Below are 25,013 nucleotides of genomic sequence, written 5' to 3' on the forward strand. Positions count from 1 at the left end.
CCTTTCTCTGAACTTTTTTCAGAACGTTCCATTCCATCTGAAAGAGTGAGCACAAAATAGTACTCAAATTGTGTAACCCCCAAAAGGAGACAACTGATAGATAAAACAAATAATTATAAAATTATAAAAAAGAAAAAGGACATTAAATATAATTATGTTCCAACAATTAGCTGGATAATATGCCAAAATATCTTGCTTTATTTGTATAACTAAGATAATTGTGGTTCTTGCACATTCTTGACATTATTGTGCCCTTTTAAATTAAAAATATTTATCATTTTTCATAAGTTGTTTTTAAGTTAAATATTATTTCATGTTCTATTTTAACTCACAAACAATAAAACAATATGATTTTTTCAACAACCAATTATGTCATTTTATTATCACAACAGTTTTATATATCAGAGAATGAATAAGCAATATGTGACTATAATTTATTCATTTTTTAAAAATAAAAATAGATTCCTTGCCTGGGACTGAAGAAGCACTAATGGAGGAGGGTGACGAATTTGAGAAAGCATCTAAACTAACAGGACCTGTAAGTATATTCATTGACTTATTTTTTTTTTAATTGCTAAAACTAATTTAAATTACTAATAGGAAAATCTAAATAAAATATAATAAAGCCAGCTTTCTTACTGGTTAATTAGGCTGTTCTAAGTTGTTTCAACAGTTGGGGAAGAAGACTTGAACTAGATGAGAAAACTGAAGTTCTGATGTTATTAGCTGCTTGCTTGTTGTGCATGTGAGCACGCTAAAAGGTTATGAGCTGCCATGTTAAACTTCAGTAAGTTTAACTATACTTACCTTGGTAGTAAAACAAATATATTGCATATCCTGAAAGTTTACATATGACTTATGCTATTTTTAGTTGTGAAGTCCTTGTAATATGTTTGTTAAACTATATATATTCAATACAGTATTTTGAGAGAGAACTATTAGGTTTAAGATTTTTAATGCGATTTAAGGTTAAAAGAATCAATAGGAAAACCTGAAATTCTGTACAAATTCTAACTAAAAATATTTTTTATAAATGCTAAAGTTCATAAAATATTTTGAGTTTCTATAAAAATAACTAATGCAATCATGCATTATCTTAAACATAATATTTGGACTGGGTTTGTATGTGTCTATATTTTCTGTATTAATTTGCTAGAGCTGCCATAACAAAGTAGCAAAGACTGGGTAGCTTAAATAAGAAAAGGTTATTTTCTCAACATTCTGGAGGCAAAAATAAAGGATCAAAGTGTTGGCAGGGCTGGTTGCTTCTGAGGTCTCCCTTTGTACCTTGTAGATGAATGTCTTCTCCCTGCGTCTTCACAGTTTTTTCCCTTTGTATGTGTCTGTGTCCTAATCACTTAACACCAGTGGTATATCACAAATATCACCAGTGATATTGAATGAGGGCCTCCCTAATAACCTCCTTTAACTTAATTACCTCTCTAAAGACCTTATTTCCAAATACATTCTGAGGTATTTGGGCTAGGAATTTGACATATGAAGTTTTAGGAGAACACAGTTCAACCCATAACACTCTGTGATGAAATTACATGATTTTAAACATTATTCACCCCATAATATTTGGTAAAAGGCACCAAGTTTTCCAATGAACTTGATAATAAAATTAATTTTAAAAATTATTGATGAAATTAATGTATCTTTGCTCAGATGTTATTTTATCTGACCCTATTTCAAATTTTGCATTTCCCTTCTTTATTTTTTATACAGTACTTATGATTTCTACTGTGTGATGTAATTTACTTATTTGTTTTACTGTTCATTTCTTTCGACTGTGATGTAAGGTCTACCATGGCAAGAATTTTTGTACATATTTTTCACTTCCACATCCCTAGAAGAGTACCTACACACAGGAGGCCCATAATATCACACACACACACACACACACACACACACACACACACACACATACGTATGTTGAATGCATAGTTTAGCAATAATTCCTCACCATAAGATGAAAACTATTATATTTTCCTTTACTACAAAATGGTAAAATCGTAGAAATAGAAAAAACCACGGTAACTATCCAGTTCAACATTTCCCATCTCTTACCTTGGTATTTTCTTTTTTTTTTTTTTTTTTTTTTTTTTTGAGACGGAGTCTTGCTCTGTCACCCGGGCTGGAGTGCAGTGGCCAGATCTCAGCTCACTGCAAGCTCCGCCTCCAGGGTTTACACCATTCTCCTGCCTCAGCCTCCCGAGTAGCTGGGACTACAGGCGCCCGCCACCTCGCCCGGCTAGTTTTTTGTATTTTTTAGTAGAGACGGAGTTTCACCGTGTTAGCCAGGATGGTCTCGATCTCCTGAACTCGTGATCCGCCTGTCTCGGCCTCCCAAAGTGCTGAGATTACAGGCTTGAGCCACCGCGCCCGGCCCCTTGGCATTTTCAACTGTGGTGTTTTCACTCCTGTATTCAATGCAGTGATATCTAACCTATAGATGAGGAAACAGAAACTCGGAGAAGCTAAGGAACTAAAGTTAAAAGTTAAAACTAAAGTTAAAAGTTAAAAGTCCTAAAGTTAAAAGAACGGTGATTATCAGGAGTTGGGACTAGTCAATTTTCCTTCTACTGTACATCCTTAATATTTTTAGTGCTTTTCTGTTTCTTTTAGAAACAGTTTATTCCTGTTTGTTAGATATTGTCTTCCATTCCTCACAAACATTGGTCCTAGTTCTACTCAGGGAGTGACAGCTTAAACCTAATCCTTTTTACAATTAACTGATGTTCAGATATTAGAAGCTACCAGTGTGTCCCAAATGAGACTTAAATTTTTAGGTCAAAACACAGTCCATTCTTTTAACCAATGCTTTTACATTATGTAGTTTCAAAAAATTTCAGTACCTTGATGCTTTTTCTGAACATATCCTTGTTTGCCAAGTCCCCTGTAACATGTGAGTTATGCCACAACCAAATTTAGGGTTCCAAATAATGTTCTCACATAGAGTACAATGAAGTATGTGGTTGGAACAAATATTATTTGGGGATTATAGCCTACTGTTGCATTAATTTTATTTTTTAAGAAATGTTCTGCCATTTATAAAATTTAGTATTTCTCCATAACCTCATGATGTTATGTTGCCCTTTAGGTTGTGATAATCTGTCATTCATCACTTTTTGCAAAGGTTATTAGCTGTGAATTCCACAAAGTTCATATTTCTCCCTCAGGCCTAAACATATGCCATTAGATTCTTCTTCTAATCATTTGCTCCAATCAAGATATATCCTGTGTACAGTATTTGGCTTCCTTAATAATACATAAAAGTGCAAAGAAAAAAGAAATTAGATTCATTTTACCAAACTTTTCATGAGTGGTTTCAAATGGGCTCTTAGAGATCTTTGCTTTTTTCCACTGTACTCACACAGTGCTTTCCCAGTGCAAAAGTTTGTTATAGGTCAACTTTGTTTGTTTTTATTTACATTCATTAGATCTTGCATTAAAAATTATCTGATTCCACTTAATATCATATTATACATTTAAATATTTTTGAAATTAAGTGGAATAAAAACAATAAATGAATAAATGAATGAATGTCAGGACCCTGAAGCAGACAATTTCTAGATGGCAGCTGCTTTTATTATGAGGAAAGCATGGGTTAAAATCAAAGTTAATTTTGTTAAAATGATGATATTTTAGATGTAGATTTCCTAAAAATACTTCTGTAGTATTTCTTGGGATAGCATTTTTAATAAATCAAGAAGAAAATTGTGACTTTATCTAAATATTAATGAAGAATTGGAACACAGCAACTTTTTTTCTTTATTACCGTAAGAAACATAAAATACTTCAAAGCAAATTTTGAGTCATATCCTGTACAAATATAAATATGCCACAAATGTTGAAAACCATTTAAGGTAGTTTCAACACAGGCTGTCTCTATTTGCTAACTTTCCATGTTGAGTATTGTATATTAATAAGCGGGGAACAGACTCTTGGAAACTGTTTTTTCCTAGTGGCTTACCCTGTGCTTGGAGTATTTATTGAATATTTTGTGAATATTTAAGTGATGTAGAGGCAACATTTATATTTGAATTTTTATCCTCCTCCAAATAAGCAAGTCGTTCTTCTGGAATTTCCCTCTCCCTCTCTGCTCTCTCTTTTTCTGGACTGCCTCTTGGTATATATACAGCCTATGCAGGTTAAAACTGGATTTGTCAGGTAAAGCCGTTTAGTAAACCAACAAAAAGACAACCGTGAAAAGACAATACCAAACAGCAGGTATTGATTATGACCTCTTAGCTTCATAAATATAATGCATTATTTTAGATCAATGATTGATGAACACTTAATATCAATTTCTTATGCAATTTTTTTTTTTTTTTGCTTCAAATGCTTTTTCTTTTTTTTTTTTTTTTTTGAGACAGGGTCTAGCTCTGTTACCCAGGCTGAATTCAGTGGTATTATCACAGCTCACTGCAGCATTGACCTACTGGGCTCTGACATTCCTCTCACCTCAGCACCTCAACCTCCTGGGTAGCTGGGACTACAGGTGTGCACCACCACACCTGACAAAATTTTATATTTTGTAGAGACAGAATCTAGCTATGTTGCCCAGGCTGGTTTTGAACTCCTGGACTCAGGCAATCCTCCTTCCTCGGCCACTCAAAGTGCTGGGATTACAGGAATGAGCTTCCTTTATCTTAAAAAATCTATTTTGCTGTAAAATTATTAAATAAACATGTGGGTGTAAAGGGAAGATGAAGCTAATTAAGAAAGATCATTGATAGTAAATATTTTACTGACTTTTTTTCTTTTTTCCTTGTACATTTTTAAAGTTATTGTATTCATTAGCCAGTAATGACTAGCTCATTATAACCTGACTCTCATAAGACTTTATGTAACTGGTCATCATTTCTTAAAGTAGAAAAGAAAATTTAAAAGAGTTCTGTAAAAAAAGGTTTCCTAAAATGCCCAGGGTTTACTAAAAGTTATGCTTTTGTTATATTTTCCTCCTGGAGAGTTTTATCTACTTGGGAAAATATATAAAATTGACTAGGATGATATCACATATCGATATGTGATGATATCACATATTTGTACAGCACTTTTTAATTATTAAGTGCTTCACATGTTTAACACCAATGGTGTCTGAATTTTGTCATTTTCGTGGCTTATCACTTTATCCTGACCACCTCACTGTGAAGTAGTGCTTCCTTAGCTACAGATGAGCATACTGAGCTTCCAAAAGATCTTGTGATTTGTCCCAGGTCACATAGAGAAGGCAGGACAAAAACTCATGGTTCCCAGTGCCCAAACTGTCTTTCATAGAACTTGTTGGGGTCCATACAATTGGTACTTATTTGCAAATTTGTATTTAGGCACTTAGTCACTGTTAACACCTGCAATGAAAAGGGGATAAGTATTAGGTGATTATCAGTAGCCAATATCTTTTTTTGTTTTTTATTTTATTTCATTTTATTTTAAGATGGAGTCTCGCTCTGTCACCCAAGCTGGAGTGCAGTGGTGTGATCTTAGCTCATTGCAACCTCTGCCTCCTGGGTTCAAGTAATTCTCGTGCCTCTGGCTCCCTAGTAACTGGGATTACAGGCATGTACCACTACGCCCAGCTAATTTTTGTATTTTTAGTAAAGATGGGATTTCACCATGTTGGTCAGACTGGCCTTGAACTCCTGACCTCAAGTGATCCATCTGCCTTGGCCTCCCAAAGTGCTGAGATTACAGGTGTAAGCCACCATGCCTGGCTGTCAATATCAAAGGTAGAATTATTCACTAGATGAAGTAGGTAGTGAAAAGCAACAGTTTGAGGGACTGGATCAGAACAGGTAATTTTTTATGAGAGAAAGGGATCAGTACATTTCAGTATAAGAGATTAGCCTAGTTTTTCGGAGTTGGAGGACTCTGAGAAACCAGAACAGTATGAAAAGAGATCCTGGGATGGGGAAACTACTGAGAAAGAAAGCAAAAGGGAAAAAAGTATATGTCTAAGAAAAAAATATCTGTGGCAAGCTTGATCCAAAAGTTAGAGACTCTGGTAATTCTGGAGTTATCTTGATAAAGTGTCTGTTGAGCTAGATTGGAGGTAAATTTGATTATTTTTAATCTTGCCAGATGTTGTGTGTGTTAGTCCATTTTCATGCTGCTGATAAAAACATACCCAAGGCTGGGAAGAAAAAGACATTTAATTGGACTTACAGTTCGACATGGGTGGGGAGAGCTCAGACTCATGGCGGGAGGTGAAAGACCCTTCTTACATGGCAGCAGAGAGAGAAAATGAGGAAGAAGCAAAGTGGAAACCCCTGATAAACCCATCAGATCTCATGAGACTTGTTCACTATCATGAGAATAGCACAGTAAAGATTGGCCCTCATGATTCAATAACCTCCCCCTGGGGCCCTCCCACAACACATGGGAATTCTGGGAAATGCAATTCAAGTTGAGATTTGGGTGTGGACACAGTCAAACCATATCATCCCACCCCTGGCCCCTCCAATCTCATGTCCTCACATTTCACAACCAATCATCACACTTTCTCAGCAGTCCCCCAAAGTCTTAACTAATTTCAGCAATAATCCAATGGTCCACAGTCCAAAGTCTCATCTGAGACAAAGTAAGTCCCTTCTGCCAATGAGCCTGTAAAATCAAAAGCAAGCTAGTTACTTCCTCGATACAATGGGGGTACAGATATTGGGTAAACACAGTTGTTCCAAATGGGAGAAATTGGCCAAAATAAAGGAGTTACAGGGCCCATGCAAGTCTGAAATCCAGTGGGGCAGTCAAATTTTAAAGTTCCAAAATGATCTCCTTTGACTCCAGGTCTCACATCCAAGTCACATTGATGCAAGAGGTGGGTTCCCATGGTCTTGGGCAGCTCCACCCCTATGGCTCTGCAGGGTACACCCTCTCTCCTGGCTGCTTTCATGGGCTGGTGTTGAGTGGTTGTGGCTTTTCCAGGAGCACAGTGCAAGCTGTCAGTGGATCCACCATTCTGGGGTCTAGAGGACCATGGCCGTCTTCTCACAGCTGAACTATGTGGTGCCCCAGTAGGGACTCTGTGTGGGAGTTCCGATCCCACATTTCCCTTCTGCACTGCCCTAGCAGAGGTTCTCCATGCAGGCCCAGCTCCTGCAGCAAACTTTTGCCTGGGCATCCAGGCATTTCCATTTATCTTCTGGAATCTAGGCAGATGTTCCCAAACCTCAATTCTTGACTTCTGTGCACCCACATGCTCAACACCGTGAGCAAGCTGCCAAGGCCTGGGGCTTCCACCCTCTGAAGCCACAGCCTGAGCTGTATGTTAGCCCCTTTCAGCCATGGCTGGAGCAGGTGGGACACAGGTCACCCAGTCCCTAGGCTGCACACAGCACAGGGACCCTGGGCCCAGCCCATGAAACCACTTTTTGCTACTGGGCCTCAGGGGCCTGTGATGGGAGGAGCTGCCGGAAAGTTCTCTGATATGCCCTGGAGACATTTTGTCTTGAGGATTAACATTAGGGTCCTTGCTACTTATGCAAACTTCTGCAGCCAGCTTGAATTTCTCCCCAGAAAATGGGTTTTTATTTTCTATCACTTGATCAGGCTGCAAATTTTCCAAACTTTTTATGCTCTGCTTCTCTTATAAAACTGAATACCTTTAACAGCACCCAGGTTACATCTTGAATGCTTTGCTGCTTTGAAATTTCTTCCTCCAGATACTCTAAATCATCTCTCTCAAGTTCAAAGTACCACAAATCTCTAGGGCAGGGGCAAAATGCTGCCAGCCTCTTAGCTAAAGCATAACAAGAGTCACCTTTGCTCCAGTTCCCAACAAGTTCCTCTTCTCCATCTGAGACCATCTCAGACTGAATTTTATTTTCCATATTGCTATCAGCATTTTGGGAAAAGCCATTCAACAAGTCTCTAGGAAATTCCAAACTTTCCCACATTTTCCTGTCTTCTTCGGAGTCCTTCAAACTGTTCCAACCTCTGCCTACTACCCAATTCCAAAATCGCTTCCACATTTTCAGGTATCTTTTCAGCAATGCCCCACTCTACTGGTACAATTTACTGTATTAGTCCGTTTTCATGCTGCTGATAAAAACATAACCAAGGCTGGGAAGAAAAAGAGGTTTAATTATACTTACAGCTCCACATGGCTGGGGAGGCCTCAGAATCATAGCAGTCAGTGAAATGCACTTCTTACATGGCAATGGCAAGAGAAAATAAGGAAGAAGCAAAAGTGGAAACCTCTGATAAACCCATCAAATCTCATGAGACTTATTCACTATCACAAGGATGGCATGGGAAAGACCAGCTCCCATGATTCAATAACCACCCCCTGCACACATGGGAATTCTGAGAGGTACAATTCAAGTTGAGATTTTGGTGGGGACACTGCCAAACCATATCATTGTGTTTTGTTGATTAGTATATAAAACATTCTTTTTATTTTTACTGTAGGAACAAATGAATAGCTTTTTCCCTTTTCACTCTTCCTGATTCTTTCGACTTCTACTCACAAGTAGTGAAGTTTGGATCTGATGGTGTGACACTGAAATTTCTCACATATGCCATATTTCCCAAGGTCCCGTGGATAGAAACTTAAAAAATAATGAATTTGGATAGATGCAAATATACTCTTTTTACAACTATAATTGGAAAACGTGAAGATGAAGCATCTATGCATATATCTTCTGTAACACATACAACTTATGCATAATTTCAGAAAGATTGGACAGCAAGAGCATTGCTCCTAAGTGAATTTCTTTTTACAAGAAAGAATTAGATGAATTACTTTTTGTTAATTTTTAATTTTTTTATCTGGCCAATGCAGTACATAGGTCAACAGAGTCCCTCCTGTATTTCTATTCAGTGACTGAATGTTAATTAGCAGAGTGGAATCCTCTTACAATAAGTACTGGATTCTTTTGGGAATTATGTTAAAAAAGGAATTTTACACAATGAGCATTGACTGCTAAGACTTAAAGAAACTTTGGCAATCTGCTGAAGTCATATGACATTTCTCAATATGCAAGTTGCACAAATGCCTTTTATTTCTTTTCTCCAGAAACATACATACTGCTTTCAGGCCAAATACTGTGTCTTCTTGGAGATTCATTCCTCTATCCCATTTCTTCTTTCCCAGATCTTTACCTCTTCTGTTGTAAGGCATTCATAAAAAGATCTATACATTTGATTCCAGGTGAGATTTGTCAAAAATAATTTTTAAAAATCGATACATTTGAAAGACATAAAATTATAAAATCATCACTTAGGCTTGACAGGAAGCCTAAGTGTACTCATACAATTCCTGTATAAAATGTACTCATACAATTCCTGTGTAAAATATGGGTTAGGAATAGTTCATTAGTGGGCCTTTGCACTATGTATTTAACTAAGAATTTTGGTACTCCTGCTTTATATCTTGTTTCTTATTAATATTGCTACACGGTACACACAAACCTGCCCACAGAAACATTTTGTCTGTTTCATCATACTCACAACTTAACATTTTAAATGTTTCCAATAAAACATGTTCCAGATTCTTTTTTAAAACTCAAGTATAATTTTATGGTACATAAATTGTTGCACATATTTTAGAAGGTTTGTGATTTTGTGTAAATTGATTTAAATAGTTGAGCAATAGAAGCAAAGTTGAGTGAATGAATTAATGAACAATTCGCAATTTTTCCTGCATTGTACATCTATAATGGAAAACTAGGCACACAGCTAGCATTTATGGAATTAAGATTAAACATATTTCAACTTGTACTCTTGCAAAATGAAAAAGAAATGAATGTTCATTATAATCTCACCAAATAGAAGTAATAAATTATGATGAATTTTGTCCCTTGAAAGATAGTGTTGGCAAATTGCTGGTGGCTAATTGTAGCAATGAAATTTATGTTAAAGAACTATGACTAGTACATATTTTGCTCAATCCTAAAGGTTTTTTCTATTTCTTTTTCTTCTGGCCTGTGGAATTTCACTTGGCCTTTATGACTCATAGGCTAAGATGCCAATAAAGCTGCTCAAAATTAAGTGCTATAGTAGGCAAGTTATCTAACCAAAGTTTGGGATCTGGTGGGATTTTTCCTTTTGACATTTCAGGTCTGTTGATTTCTGACATATTAAGGATGAAAATATTTGCCCAGACCTATGTAAATATTATTTTTAAAAACATCTATGAGTTTAAAAATGTAATTTCTGCAAATGTTACATTTGCATAGAGAAAAAATGACCAAAGATGATAAAGTATGACATAATAAATGTTTAAACATTGATTATGGTTTTGGTAATTAATTCAATCCCTTTACATAATTTCACTGTTTCTCCATTAATAAAAGTATGACATCATTTTGTTGTATCAGTTAAATTCTGCCTTTAATTTTTAAAATAATGGGAAGGGAGTGTGGCCTAATATACATTAATTTTAAAAATCTATACATTTGAAAGACATAAAATTATAAAATCATCACTTAGGCTTGACAGGAAGCCTGAGTGTACTCATACAATTCCTGTATAAAATGTACTCATACAATTCCTGTGTAAAATATGGGTTAGGAATAGTTCTTTAGTGGACCTTTGCACTATGTATTTAATTAAGAATTTTGGTACTCCTGCTTTTTATCTTGTTTCTTATTAATATTGCTACACGGTACACACAAACCTGCCCACAGAAACATTTTGTCTGTTTCATCATACTCACAACTTAACATTTTAAATGTTTCCAATAAAACATGTTCCAGATTCTTTTTTAATCTGGAACATGTAGAGCAGAGCAAGTGTAGTTAATTTCTAGGCAAATAATACCCAAGGAGATGTATGACAGCATGAGATCCCAGTCATGAGTCTGTTAGTTCTGAACGTGATGAGCAAAAGGGAAACCATAATTTTACATTTTCAGTATTTTGAAGTTATTGCTAATTCTTTATTAAAGTGATCGTCACCTGCTGTAAATTTCATTAGATTGCATTAGAAATGGGCTGAAGAGAAAAAAAGCAATATGGATTATGTTTGTGTTTCGAGGTAAAGCCCTATAGCTCTGACTGTGAATTGTGCAAGATATGTGCTGGGAAACACATTAAATTAATATCCAATCCCTTGTGGAAATGGAAAAACCTGAAATTACCCACAAGGGAGTTTCCTTTACATGTTCCTCTCCTTCTTCAGCTAAGAAAACTACATAGATTACATAAAATGGTGGATTCTGAGTGCTACCCTACCGAAGCTTACACATTTGTGGAGTTCTTTTTTACCTTTTAACCACATTCATCTAATCAAGATAATATTTCTGCTTATTATAAAAAGTGACCATATTTGTTTTCTGAATCTGAAGAGTATGCTGATTCAAACAAACCGAAAAAATATTTTATATTCCTGATATTATGTTGACTAATATGTATATGAAAAGAATATTTGGAAAATGATTATGTTTATATGTTTAAATTGAAAGGATGTTGACTGTTAGGTTATATTGAATAAAAAGTCATTTTTCAGAAATCAAACTTTTTAAAAATTGATTATAAAAAGCCTTAGATTCTGCTGTTCTTTACATTACATCATAAGCATATTCTTTTTTCCCACTATGGTTTTGTTATTCCGAAAGTTAAAAAAACAACAACGACAAATTACGTCTATCTTACAAGCTAAAGGCAATAAGCACATTCTTACATAAAATTTCTCTGTAAGTCTAGTTCTAACGGCTGTGCTTTATTGCAGCCTTATCTATTTTAGCACCAATTAGACCATGTAGCCTCTTATTATTCACCTTTCAGAAGTTTAAGACTTTAATTTTGGTGTTACAGCATAACACAGAGCTGCCATACTTGATTTAATGTTAGGTTTTTAGGTTGGATACGCCCAAATCGTTTGTCCCAGGCTACTGATCGTTGGGATTGGTGACAGGTATGCTGGGACCTCAGTGTTCCAGTCCTTCTGGTCACTGGTTGAACTTTCATTCCATGCAAGCAGCCTATTCTAGGTTCTCTGTGTACTGTACAAATATTATTATTTCCTTTGTTTGTTTTGATGTGAAGGTGTTGGGACACACTGGTTTAGATTGCATCTGAGATTTGAGGCTTGAAAGTAATGCTTTGGAGAACAAAAATCATAGTCAGTGTCTCGATGTTTTCCTCAGGTCAAAGTCCTTAAAGGGCTAAAGTATATGAACTATTTTAAAGTTTTAATACGTTTAAGAGGAAGGCCATTTGGCATATTTACCAGGAATCTCCTAAACTCTTGCCAGAATTAAGTATTCTCTTAAAATCTATAAATGAAAAGTCAAAATCTCACAAAATTGTTTCAGCATGTTGATAAATATAAAATGAAACTTTTTGTCCTCGAAGTTGGATTTCCTGGTTTACTAGTGAATTTCTTTAATTACTAATAAATAATTTTTACATATATTTATTAGACTTTATAATGATTTTTTGTGCTCCTGGCCATACTTCTTTAGGAGAGTTTATTTTCCTATTGACTTGTTGGTATTTATTATGTATTAAAAATAATGACTTGTATCATTTCATATTGTGGCAAATAAGTTTTAGTAATTTTTCTCCTGTCTTTTAATGTTATAGTAGTTTTTTTATTACACAGAATCTATATTTTTCTCTTTCTAATTTCTTCCATTTATTTATAGTTTTTTTTTCTCTCCAATATTAGATAAATATTACCTAAAAGTTCTTCACATTTTCCTCTTGAATTCTTCAATCAATTTTGAGTTTATTTTGGTGGTTATTGTGAGGCAAGGGTTTAACAATGTATTTTCAAATACAGTTTGTTAGAGGCTGGGCGTGGTGGCTTATGCCTATAATCCCAGCACTTTGGGAGGCTGAGGCAGACGGATCACCTGAGGTCAGGAGTTTGCGACCAGCCTGGCCAACAAGGCAAAACCCCACCTCTACTAAAAATACAAAAAAATTAGCTGGGCATGGTGGCAGGCACCTGTAATCCCAGTTACTCGGGAGACTGAGGCAGGAGAACTGTTTGAACCTTGGAGGCGGAAGTTGCAGTGAGCTGAGATCACACAACTGTGCTCCAGCCTGGGCAACAGAGTGAGACTCTATCTCAACAACAACACAAAAATTGTCAATGTCATTTGTTTTTGATAATTCATCCCTTCTTCATTAATTTGAACTTTTTCTTTTCATCTTAATTACTATGTATAATATTGTCACAGCTAATATTTATTAAATCTTTAATTTTTACCAGACATTGTGTGAACATTATCCCGTTTTGTTTGCGAGCAGATTTTAATTACTAACCAACTTATACATCAGAAAACTAAGATTGAGGGAGATGTAATAGATTGCCTTAAATCTCTCAGTTTGTAAGCCTGGGGAGCCAGGATTGTACCTACTCCACGTCCTCCAAATGTAGACTGTACTAAGTTAACCATTATCATCTAGGCAGTGGAGAGTTAGCCTCCATTAACTTATATGTTATTTCTGTTTTAGTTATTGCTGTTTTACATGTTTAAAGTAGATACAGTCCTTCCTTTTGTTCTTTTTTTTGCAAAATCACAGAGTTTAACCGTAATACAATAACCATAATACAATAACTAGCTGTTCTAAAGCATGCCTTCTTGTATGATTTTTTTTTTTTTTTTTAAAGAACAGGTTTAGCATTTCAATATTTCAAGAAAAGCTTGGGAGACCTTTTCCTAGAATACAAAAAAACTATTCATCAGCTTCTAGAGATTATTTAGTTTGCTTACATAGAAAGTATTTCATCTAGTGACTTTATTTAGAGAGTTTCTTAACGCTTAAATCATATTCACAAGAATCTTATAAATTAGAGGACAGAATTTAATCTTAAATTCCAGTTATTTTGTTCAGAATATTGGGACATCTAGATTCAGAAATAACACAAACTTCTTGGGAAAAAAAGGAAGCTGAGTAATTTGTAAGTAAGTAAGTAAATATCTCTCCACGATGTCACAACTACAAAAAAGTATTTGTACTTGTCAAGAATTATGAATAAGATGTCTGTTTTTATTTTACTTAAATCTGAATTTCTGAAACTTGTCATTTCCTTTTTAAGTTTCACTAATGCTTTTTTATGTTTATTAAGGAAGTATTTGCATTCCAGTAGTAAGAATACAGGCATACTTTAAAAAAGAAATTTCTGGAAAGATCACCTAATCAAAGAAGAAATATAAAGGGTTTATTAGCTAAGGAGACAAACTTCAAATGATATCAAGAAAAGGTAATCAAGAACTGGTAAACACCTGTACTTGGAGATCACAAAAGTTGAGAAATGGCCACATAGAGTCTTTTGTTCCAAGAGAAAGTGACAAGAATATCTCAGCCTGAAGAACCTGCAGCCTAAGGACAGTCAAATGCAAGCAGACAGTAGGGAGACCTTGGAAGTGGAAGTCATTAACCTCTGCCAGGGGTGCATTTCCTGACACCTGTGTCTTCCTGTGGGCCCAACACTTGAGGCCAACTCAGTGATCAACATGGGGAAATCAATAATACTTTGGTGGATTTGCCTCACTAGATTGCATTCCTGGGAGATGACAATTTGGATGAACATGCTCGATTCAAATTTTGCTTGCAGTCTTTTCTATGCCCAACACAACTTCCACCTCCAGATCCCTTTCTGTTTCCATTCCTGTCTTCTGGTCAATGCCCCACCTCATTCCCGTTATTGTAGAAACCTCTTCCTACAGGATATCACCACTGTTTCTCCTAGTTAATAATCTAGGAAGCTGGACACCATCCTTCATCCCTCCTTCTGCTCCCAGTCTGGGTTAAGGCAGTCACACTCATCATGTTAACATCTCTGCAGCACTCTTATTTGTCCACATGACCGTCCAACCCAGGAGTTCACATCTGGTGGGTAGTGGGATACATGCCCCTCTGGGCAGCCAGACCTTTCTTGAGATTTACTGCTGTATATATTGATAAAGATACAGGTGGAGAAACAAATCATGAATGGCCCACAGCTCTCCTAGACTATATAATTCCCTTGAAAGAGCAGTAACCCTGCTATAATCACAAGAAATAATTGAAATTAAGGCCTTACCTACATTAACTTATTTAAAATTACACAACCCCTTTGTGAGGTAAGTTTATCTTAATTTTTAGATGGAAAAACTAAGTTTTAGAGAAGGTAAGTAACTACAGCTAATAGTGTAGGTATGATGAGAACCTATCTGTCACACTCCAAAGCCCTGGTGGCCCACCTTGGGGCACTGATGGGATTCAAATCATTACTTTCCCACGTGTTTCTGGAGGCCAAGGAGTCTGTACCTGGACTTCAGGGAGCAGTTTCAATGGTTTCTATCTTATACCCAAGATTTATGTGTAAGGTTTGCTTTGAACATAAGATTGCCCTGCTGTAAACAAACTGAAATTACCCATTCAAACTATTCTGAAATCTCAATGTTTACCCTATTTTCTTATGGTGCATTAACAATAACACATAGCTGTCTGTTCTTTTTGCATCATGTGAATGTTTTGTCTTTTTTAGTAAGTAATTTTGGGGCTTAATGATTTAGAGAATTATAAAAGTATTTTCTTTGCAAAGATATTTATATTGGAGATGTTGAATGCCTTTAAGGGCCTAAAAATCATGTTTACTTTGGTCAAGTAACAAAACACTTGTGTTAAACAAAATGTCACTAAACTTTTTCAAGACTAATAAAATTAGATATAGGAGGCCACAGTTATAATTCTTCATACTTTAAATGATTTGTAAGTGTGTCTAATTTGAGAGAGAAAAGAAAAAACATAAATGCAATGTTATTAATAAATAAAAATTGTCAGAAATTTATGAGAAAGTGTTTTATATTTAGGAGTGAACCCTAGTCAATTCTATCGCTTATTCTTTTAATGAACATTAAATCTTGACTATATTACTCCTAATCCAAATTTGTAAAACACCAAATTCCTGCTTTCCCTCTTTTTGTGAAACTGCCCAATTTAAATTCTGTCTTTGAAGGCTGATTCTAAAGAATGTGGTTAGCTTGTGACTCTAGGTTCAACAACACCCTGGTAACATTTCAGAAAGCCTCCTTATTCCACTGTTGACTGGTTTCCTGCTAGACAACAGAAAGCTGATGCTCTCTATTTCTTAGACCAATGGCTTTTTCATACAGCTGTTGACATTAAAGGAAAGCAAAAAACTTAATAAATCATTTTTATATTACAAATTAAAGCATAACATACTCATTTTATCTGTGGTTTTAAGCCTTTGCTCAGCCATGATGTGCAAATGTCAAATAAATAGTCCGCTTTTTATGTGTTTTAATGCTGTCAGTAAAATAGACTGTAGCAAGGCAAACTGTCCACGTCTGTTGCTGGTTTCCAAAAATCAATAACTAACATTTGTAAGTGCATTACTAAAATGCTTTTTATTATTTTAACAAACCTAGAAGTATGTATTATTATCATCTCCATTTTAAAGATGCAAAATGAAGCTCAGAGAGAATGGCACTGCCAGTCATATAGAACTAGAATTCCTTCAGGTTTATTCTGAATGTCCTTTAGAATTTTAGCAAATAGGTGGCAGTGTAGCTTGCAAAATCTTTAATCAAATTATTTTACCCTTGTTTGATATGAGTTCAGAGAGTTCCATGATGTAGATTCTGTGATTATCAACACTAGGATATATTTATAATAATGCAATAAAATGAAACATAATTTTTATCATAACAAGTCATGTTCATCTCAAGATATCCAGTACCTAGCCCAGTGCCAAGAAAAGGAGATACCCAATAAATGATTGGTAGATTGAACTGAAGGGGAAAAGTCACCCTGACAACTTTTATGTGTCCTTTTATTCATTGGCCACTTTTTCCAAATGGTTAGTGTTGTAAGTAGAATATAATGCTATACTTCAAACGTCACATTATAGTTCTTTTAACTGCACTTAAAGAGAGAGATCCTGTGTCTTATGTACCTCCCATGAGTCCAATTATTAAGCTGAGGTTATTGGATAATGTGGATCTGAGTAATTTTCATTTTTTGACCTTTAATCTCTTTAGAAATTTAACTTTTTATCTGACTAAATAAGCATAGTTCAAAATTAAATGTTTGAGTATGCTATAACACTATTATCATCATTGTGGCTGTAGTGTCAGTACAACTATAAATAATAGGATTTAGTTTAACTCAGAGTGGCTTTGAAAACTATGAGGTCCTAGTAGCTCCAAGGCATGTCTAAAACATACTTCTAGGACAGAATTGGAAAGCCCCGACTAAGGCAGTATGCTCTCAAAACTCTTAGTTTACATTCTTATTTGATGGAAAATAAATTGCTCCATATCTTCAACCACATTGTCCATTGCTGCTTCCATTTTCTGTCCTTAATATAAACCTTTTTCCCAGGCATTTATCACTTGTTCTTTTATGCAAACATTCATTACTTTTTCATGCCACAGTTATGAGAGGCAATATTGTTTATCATAGTTCTCCACTGCAACTTCCTGATCATTCATTTTCATCTCTAAATAAAAATCCTTTGGTAACAGGCTAAATACCTCAATTAAAAGGCACAGAATGGCCAGCAGAATAAAGAACCAAGGCCCATTGGTATGCTGTCTTGAAGAGACCCATCTCATATGCAGTGCCACCCATACACTCAAAATAAAGGGATGGAGAAAAATCCACTAAGCAAATGGAAAAACAGAAAAAAAGCAGGGGTAGCAATCTTAATTTCAGACAAAACAAACTTTAAATCAACAAAGATTTTTTAAAAAAATACAAAGAAGGGCATTACATAATGGTAAAGAGTTCAATTCAAGAAGACTTAACTATCCTAAATATACATGCACCTAACATAGGAGCAGTCATATTCATAAAGCAAGTTCTGAGAGACCTTCAAAACAACTTAGACTTCTACACAATAGTAGTGGGAGACTTCAACATTGCACTGACATTTGTAAACAGATTATCAAAGCAGAAAATCAACAAAGATATTTAGGACCTGAACTCAGCACTGGATCAAATGGACCTGACAGACACTTACAATACTCTCCATCCCAAAACAACAGAATATACATTCTTCTCATTGCCACATGGCACATACTTTAACATTGATTACATAATCAGAAATAAAACACTGCTCAGCAAACACAAAAGAGCAGAAATCATAAAAACCAATCTCTTGGACCACAACACAACTGATTTAGAAATCCAAACTAAGAAATTGAATCAAAACCATACAATTACTTGGAAATTGAATAACCTGCTCCTGAATGACTTTTGGGTAAATAATGAAATTAAGGCAGAAATCAAGAAGTTTTTGGAAACTAATGAAAACAAAGATAAAATGTTCCAGAATTTCTGGGACACGGCTAAGGCAATGTTAAGAGGGAAATCATACCACTAAATGCCCACATTGAAAAGTTAGAAAGATCTCAATTTAGCAACCTAACCTTGCAAATAGAAGAAAGAGAGAACCAAGAGAAAACCAACCCCAAAGCTAGCAGAAGACAAAAAATAACAAAAATCAGAGGAATGAAGGAAACAGAGGTATGACAAACGATTCAAAAGATCAATGAATTCAGGAGTTGGTTTTTTGAAAAAAATCAATAAATTACATAGATGGCTAGCTAGACTAATGAAGAAAAGAAACCCAAATAAACACAATCAGAAACAACAAAGAGGAAATACCCCTTACCCCACAGAAATACAAATAACCATCAGATAATATAAACATATCTATGCAGATAAACTAGAAAATCTAGAGGACATGGATAAATTCCTGGATACATACATCCTCCCAAGAATGAACGAAGAAGAAACTGAATATCTGTATAGACCAATAACAAGCTCTGATATTGAATCAGTAATAAATAACCTACCAACCAAAAAAAGCCAAGGATCAGATGGATTCACAGCTGAATTCTACCAGATGTACAAAGAAAATCTCATACCATTCCTGCTGAAACTATTCTAAAAAATTAATGAGGAGGGGCTCCTCCCTAACATTCTATGAGGCCAGCATCATTCTGATAGCAAAACGTTGCAGAGTCACAACAAAAAAAGAAAACATTGGACCAATATTCCTAATGAATGTTGATGCAAAAATCCTCAATAAAATACTGGCAAACTGAATCCAGCAGCACATCAGAAAGCTTACCACAATCAAGTGGGCTTTATCCCTGGGATGCAAGGTTGGTTCAACATATGCAAATCAATAAATGTGATTCATCACATAAACAGAACTAAAGAAGAAACTACATTATTATCTCAGTAGATGCAGAAAAGACTTTCAATAAAATTCAACACAACTTTATGTTAAAAACTCTCAATAGCTTAGATTTGGAAGGAACATACTTCAAAATAATAAGAGCCATATCTGACAAACCCACAGCCAATATCATACCAAATGGGCAAAAGCTGGAAGAGCTCCTTCAGCTGAGAAACAATTTCAGCAAAGTCTCAGGATACAAAATCAATGTACAAAAGTCAGTAGCACTCCTATACCAACCACAGTCAAGGCAAGAGGCAAATCAGCAACACAATCCCATTCACAGTTGCCACAAAAAGAATAAAATGCCTAAGAATACAGCTAACTAGGGAGGTGAAAGATCTTTACAATGAGGATTACAAAACACTTCTCAAAGAAATCAGAGATGACACAAACAAATGAAACAACATCCCATGCTCATAGATAGGAAGAATCAATGTCATTAAAATGGCTCTACTGCCCAAAGCAATTTGTAGATTCAATGCTATTCCTATTAAACAACCAATGACATTATTCACAGAACTAGAAAATAATATTTTAAAATTCACAGGGAACCAAAAAAGAGCCCAAATAGCCAAGACAATCCTAAGAAACAAACAAACAAACAAACAAACAAAAACCCCACAAAGCTGCAGGCATCATGCTACCTGACTTCAAGCTACACTATAGGGCTATAGTAACCAAAACAGCATGGTACTGTTACAAAAAGAGACACATAGACCAGAATAGAAAGCCCAGAAATAAGGCTGCACACCTACAGCTATCTGATCTTCAACAAAGCTGACAAAAACAAACAATGGGGAAAAGACTCCCTATTCAGTAAATGATGCTGGGATAACTGGATAGCCATATGTAGAAGATTGAAACTGGATCCTTTCCTTATACCATCTGCAAAAATTAAATCAAGAAGAATTAAAGACTTAAATGTGACACCCAAAACTAAAAATTCTGGAAGACAACCTATGCAATACCATTCACGACATAGAAACAGGCAAAAATTTCATGATAAAGATGCCAAAAGCAATTGCAACAAAAACAAAAATTGATAAATGGGATCTAATTAAAGTAAAGAGCTTCTGAATAGCAAAAGAAACTATCAACAGAGTAGACAGACAACTTACAGAATGGAAGAAAGTTTTCTGCAAACTATGTATCTGACAAAGGTCCAATATTCAGCATCTATAGGGAACTTAAACAAATTTACAAGAAAAAAACATTATAAAGTGGGCATGAACAGACACTTTTCAAAACAAGACGTACGTGCAGCCAACAAGCATATGAAAAAAAAGCTCAATATCACTGATCATTAGAGAAATGCAAATCAAAACCACAATGAGATACCATCTCACACCAGTCAGAATGACTATGTTTAAAAAGTCAAAAATTAACAGATACTGGTGGGATTGCAGAGAAAGATGAATGCTTATATGCTATTGGTGGGAGTATAAATTAGTTCAACTATTGTGGAAAACAGCATGGCAGTTACTCAAAGACCTAGAAACAGAACTATCATTTGACACAGCAATCCCATTACTGGTTATATTCTCAATGGAATATAAATTGTTCTGTCATAAAAACACATATGTTAATTACAGCAATATTTACAATAGCAAAGACATGGAATCAACCTAAATGCCCACCTATGGTAGACTGGATAAAGAAAATGTTGTACATATACACTATGGAATACTACGCAGTCATAAAGATGAATGAGATCATGTCCTTTGTGGGAACATGGATGGAGCTGGAGGCTGTTATCCTTAGCATACTAATACAGGAACAGAAAACCAAATACTGCATGTTCTCACTCATAAATGGGAGCTAAATGATGAGAAGACATGGACACATAGAGAGGAACAACACACACTAGGGCCTATCAGAGGGTGAAGGGAAGGTGGAGGGAAACGATCAGCGAAAATGGGTACTGGGCTGAATAGCTGGGTGACAAAATAACATGTTCAACAAACCCCTGTGACACAAGTTTACTTATATAACAAACTTGCACGTGTACCCCTGAACTTAAAATAAAAGTTAAATTAAAAAATTCTTCCTCTGACATTCATATTATCTGATACAAATTTTTCCAATAAAAATAAACAATCTTATTTCTTTTTAAATTTTTCAAATTGTTTATATTTTTGTGGGTACGTAGGTGTATATATTTATGGGCTACATGAGATGTTTTCATATCGGTGTGCAATACACAATAATAACATCAGGGTAAATTGGGTATTCATAACCTCAAGCCTTTATTCTTCATGTTACAAATAATTCAATTATATTCTTTTCATTATTTTAAAATGTACAGTTAAATTACTGTTGACTGTAGTCACCCTGTTGTGCTGGCAAATACTAGGTCTTATTCTTTTGAACTATATTTTCGTATCCATTAAACTATCTTCAGCTCCGTCCACCCCACCCCATACTACCCTTTCTAGCCTCCAGCAACCATCTTTCAACTCTTTTATCTCCATGGGTTCAATTGTTTTAATTTTTAGCTCCTACAAATAAGTGAGAACATATCAAGTTTCTCTTTTGGTGTCTGACTTACTTTACTCAACATTGTCTCCTCCAGATCCATGCATGTTGTTGTAAATGACTGGATCTCATTCTCTTGTATAGATAAATAGTACTCCATTGTTTATATGTACCACATTTTCTTTATCAATTCATCTGTTGATTGACATTTAGGTTTATAGAATTTCAATTTAGCACTCACACTGCTCAGTCACTGAGGACTTTGACATGACATAACCAATCTATCCAACATTCTATCTTCAAACTTTTTCTACATTGTATTCTTCCATGCCTTCCACCCAATATTTCACACCCATGGCCACACCTGTAACCTTATCATAACCTAGTTTTGTTCTTCTTCTGGACTTGAACTCCAGTGGGTCAGTGGTAATACCCTCCTTTTCATTTTCCAACTCCATCAGTCCCACTCTTCCTCTTCTTTGACTTCCCTAAGAACTCCAGGCTCTAAGCCATTGCCCCCTTATGGCCACCTTATCCGGCCAATCTCTGAACAGTGCATTTCATCAATGTGTCTCCATTTAGCCTTCCTTTGCTGCTAATGTCCAGTATAAATCTGCCCTCATATCGATCTTATTCTCCCTACCAATTATTCCAAACCTGGTCCTAGCCTCCTCCTTCTCAAGAAAAAATGAAACTAGCAAGCAAGTAAAACCAAACAAACAAAACTTGGGTCCCTCAGGTATAAAGTCCTTTAACAACCATAAGCCTGTACTCATCTGTGTAAGCAAGCCTTCTCATTTGTTTTCATCCAATCTCAGAAGAGGTTTAAATTATCGTGTTCCAAGATTGCTCTTGATAGAATCCTTTCTCCTAATTTCTAAAAATGTATTTCTCTTTTTCCGTATTTTTAACACTGCTCTTTCTACTTTCCTGCAGGCTATGGACATTCTCAAGCATTTTCCAGTGGCAAACAGATATATAAATGATTTCATTTTCCACCTTTAGCTACTATTGCCCTTACCTATCTTCTGCCCTTTCACCAACATCTTAGAAAAGAAAGACACAGTTTTTTTTTCATTGAGTTATTTAATTCATTGCAAAATAAAAATATATTTCTACATATCAAAATCCAATGAACTCCTTTCAACCTTCATTTTATTTCATCCTTCTGTGGAAACTGATAAGGTTAATTACTTTTTCTTCCTGAAGGTCCTGCTTCTTTTATCTTCTTAGACCCCATTCTCTTCTGATCATCTGGCTTCCTGACCATCCATCTTAGTCTTCTTTGCTAGACATCTTCCTGTCTTCCCCGAAAATTTTGACGTTAACTAATACTTCTTGTCCCTATTTTCTTCTCATCTTGCACACTCTCTCTGAGTAACTCCATTCACACCCATGATTTCTATTGACTTTAAGTCCAATTCTCCTATTATTAGGAGAAAAACTCTGGTGGTGACTTGACATAATTAAGTTTGAGTGGAGAACAATTCGAGAGATGACAAGGACAACTGTTAGAAACCTGTTTTTCTTGAGTATGATGATGAATTTATGGACTTAGAGTAGCAATGGATAACATGGAGGAATAGCATGTTTTTTTTACTTTTCATTTTCTCCTATGTAATTGCTTTTACAACTTTGTTGAGGCATAATTTAGGTATTATGAAATTTACCCATTTAAGTATATAATAAACATTTTTAAATTTCTGAGTTGTGAAACTGTCATCATAATGCAGTTTGAAGACACTGTCATCACCCCAGCAAGATTCATCATGCCCATTTACAGTTATTAATAATACCACGTCCACTCTTAGACCCAGGCAGCCACTGATATACTTTCTGTTACTATACATTTGCCTATTCTAGACATCTCATATAAATGGAATAATGCTGTATATGTTCTTTGGGGTCTTGCCTCTTTCACTTAAATTATGTTTTTGAGGTTCATCCATGTTGCAGCCATGTTGCAGTATGACCATGTTACATAGGAAAAAGTAGCTTATTGCTTGTTATTGATGAATACTAGTATTCCATGTTTGGATTCACTACATTTTGTACATCTCTTCATGAGTCGGTTGACATTTGGATTGTTTTTAATACTTGGCTAGTATTAATAGTGTGGCTATGAAGATTTTTACGCAAATCTTTCTGTGGACATGTTTTCATTTCTCATGGGAGATTCCTAGGAGTGGAATTGCTGGGCCATATGACAAATTTATATTTAACTTAACATTTCTAGTTTGCAATTCTTAAGGGAACAAAATTAATGCGGTGACACAGAATTACCAAATAGTCTACCAAGTCCACTCCTAGGAATATATCCAAACAAATTGAAAACAGGTATTTGAGGAAAAACCTTTACAAAACTGTTCATAGCAACACTATTCACAATAACCAAGAGCTGTAAATAGCCCAACATACATGAACTAATGGATGGATAAACTATATGAGAGAATGTTGTTCAACCATAAGAAATAGAGTTCTATTGCATGCTGCAACATGGAAGAACATTGAAAACATTACACTAAGTTAAAGAAGCCAGACATAAAAGCTTACATATTCTATGATTTCATTTACTTGAAACATCCAAAATTGGCTAATTCATAGAGACAGAAAGTAGATTAGGGTTTTCTAGGGACCAGGGAGGAAAGAAAAAAGGGAAATGAGTACTTAATGGGTTTGAGGTTTTCTTTTGGGGTGATGAAAAATTTCTGTAGTTAGATAATTGTGATGGTTGCACAGCATTGTGAATGTACTTAATGTCATTCAATCTTAACTTTAAAATATAAAATGGTAAATGTTATGTATATTCTACCACTATAAAAAAGCTGTGTGTGATCCACAAACAGAAAGTCTAAAATCCACATGAATAGAGATTAATTTGCTTTGGTACACTGCTTTTGGAGAATCAGAATGCTCAGGGAAATGATGCTTTCTTAGAATCAATTAGTCATTCTCATAGTTCCTGAATTCGGTGTCCACCATGTCCATGCATTGTTCTAGGAGCTTTACAGACATTATTTCTAATTCTTATAGTACTCCAACTAGGCAGGTATTGTTAATTCCATTTTTAAGACTAGGAAACAGAAGCTCTAAAAGATTAACATATTCATAGTCACAGAGCTCATAAATGCTGAAACTGGGAGTTAAGAGACATTCTCTTTCACTCTAAAGTCTGTGGATTTTACACTGTATTTTGTTGTTCCAAAATTGTTTGAGCATATCTAGCTGGAAGGCACCGTGCACAAACGAATAGCAAAACAAAGCAGAGAAGGCAGAAGGACCTGGAAAGGGACTCTATTATTGAATATCTCAGAGTTTTAGGAAATTCACATTGTGTTTAACACTAGTGGATCCCTGGGTAAACTGGAACAATGGCCATA

The 25,013-nt window shown here is 35.3% G+C and overlaps 1 protein-coding gene across 3 annotated transcripts in view; it reads left to right on the forward strand.

The window, feature by feature from the left end:
• C7H8orf34 (chromosome 7 C8orf34 homolog) overlaps window positions 1-25,013 on the forward strand; it is a 481,075-nt gene that overhangs the window by 384,770 nt on the left and 71,292 nt on the right. For all 3 annotated transcript variants that reach the window (XM_023222402.1, XM_023222401.1, XM_023222400.2), the window contains exon 10: window positions 462-538. In XM_023222402.1, the coding sequence (XP_023078170.1) occupies window positions 462-538 (77 nt within the window). The remainder of the gene's footprint in view (window positions 1-461; window positions 539-25,013) is intronic.

Source organism: Piliocolobus tephrosceles, chromosome 7, assembly GCF_002776525.5.
Source record: "Piliocolobus tephrosceles isolate RC106 chromosome 7, ASM277652v3, whole genome shotgun sequence".
In the NCBI taxonomy this organism is placed as follows: domain Eukaryota; kingdom Metazoa; phylum Chordata; class Mammalia; order Primates; family Cercopithecidae; genus Piliocolobus; species Piliocolobus tephrosceles.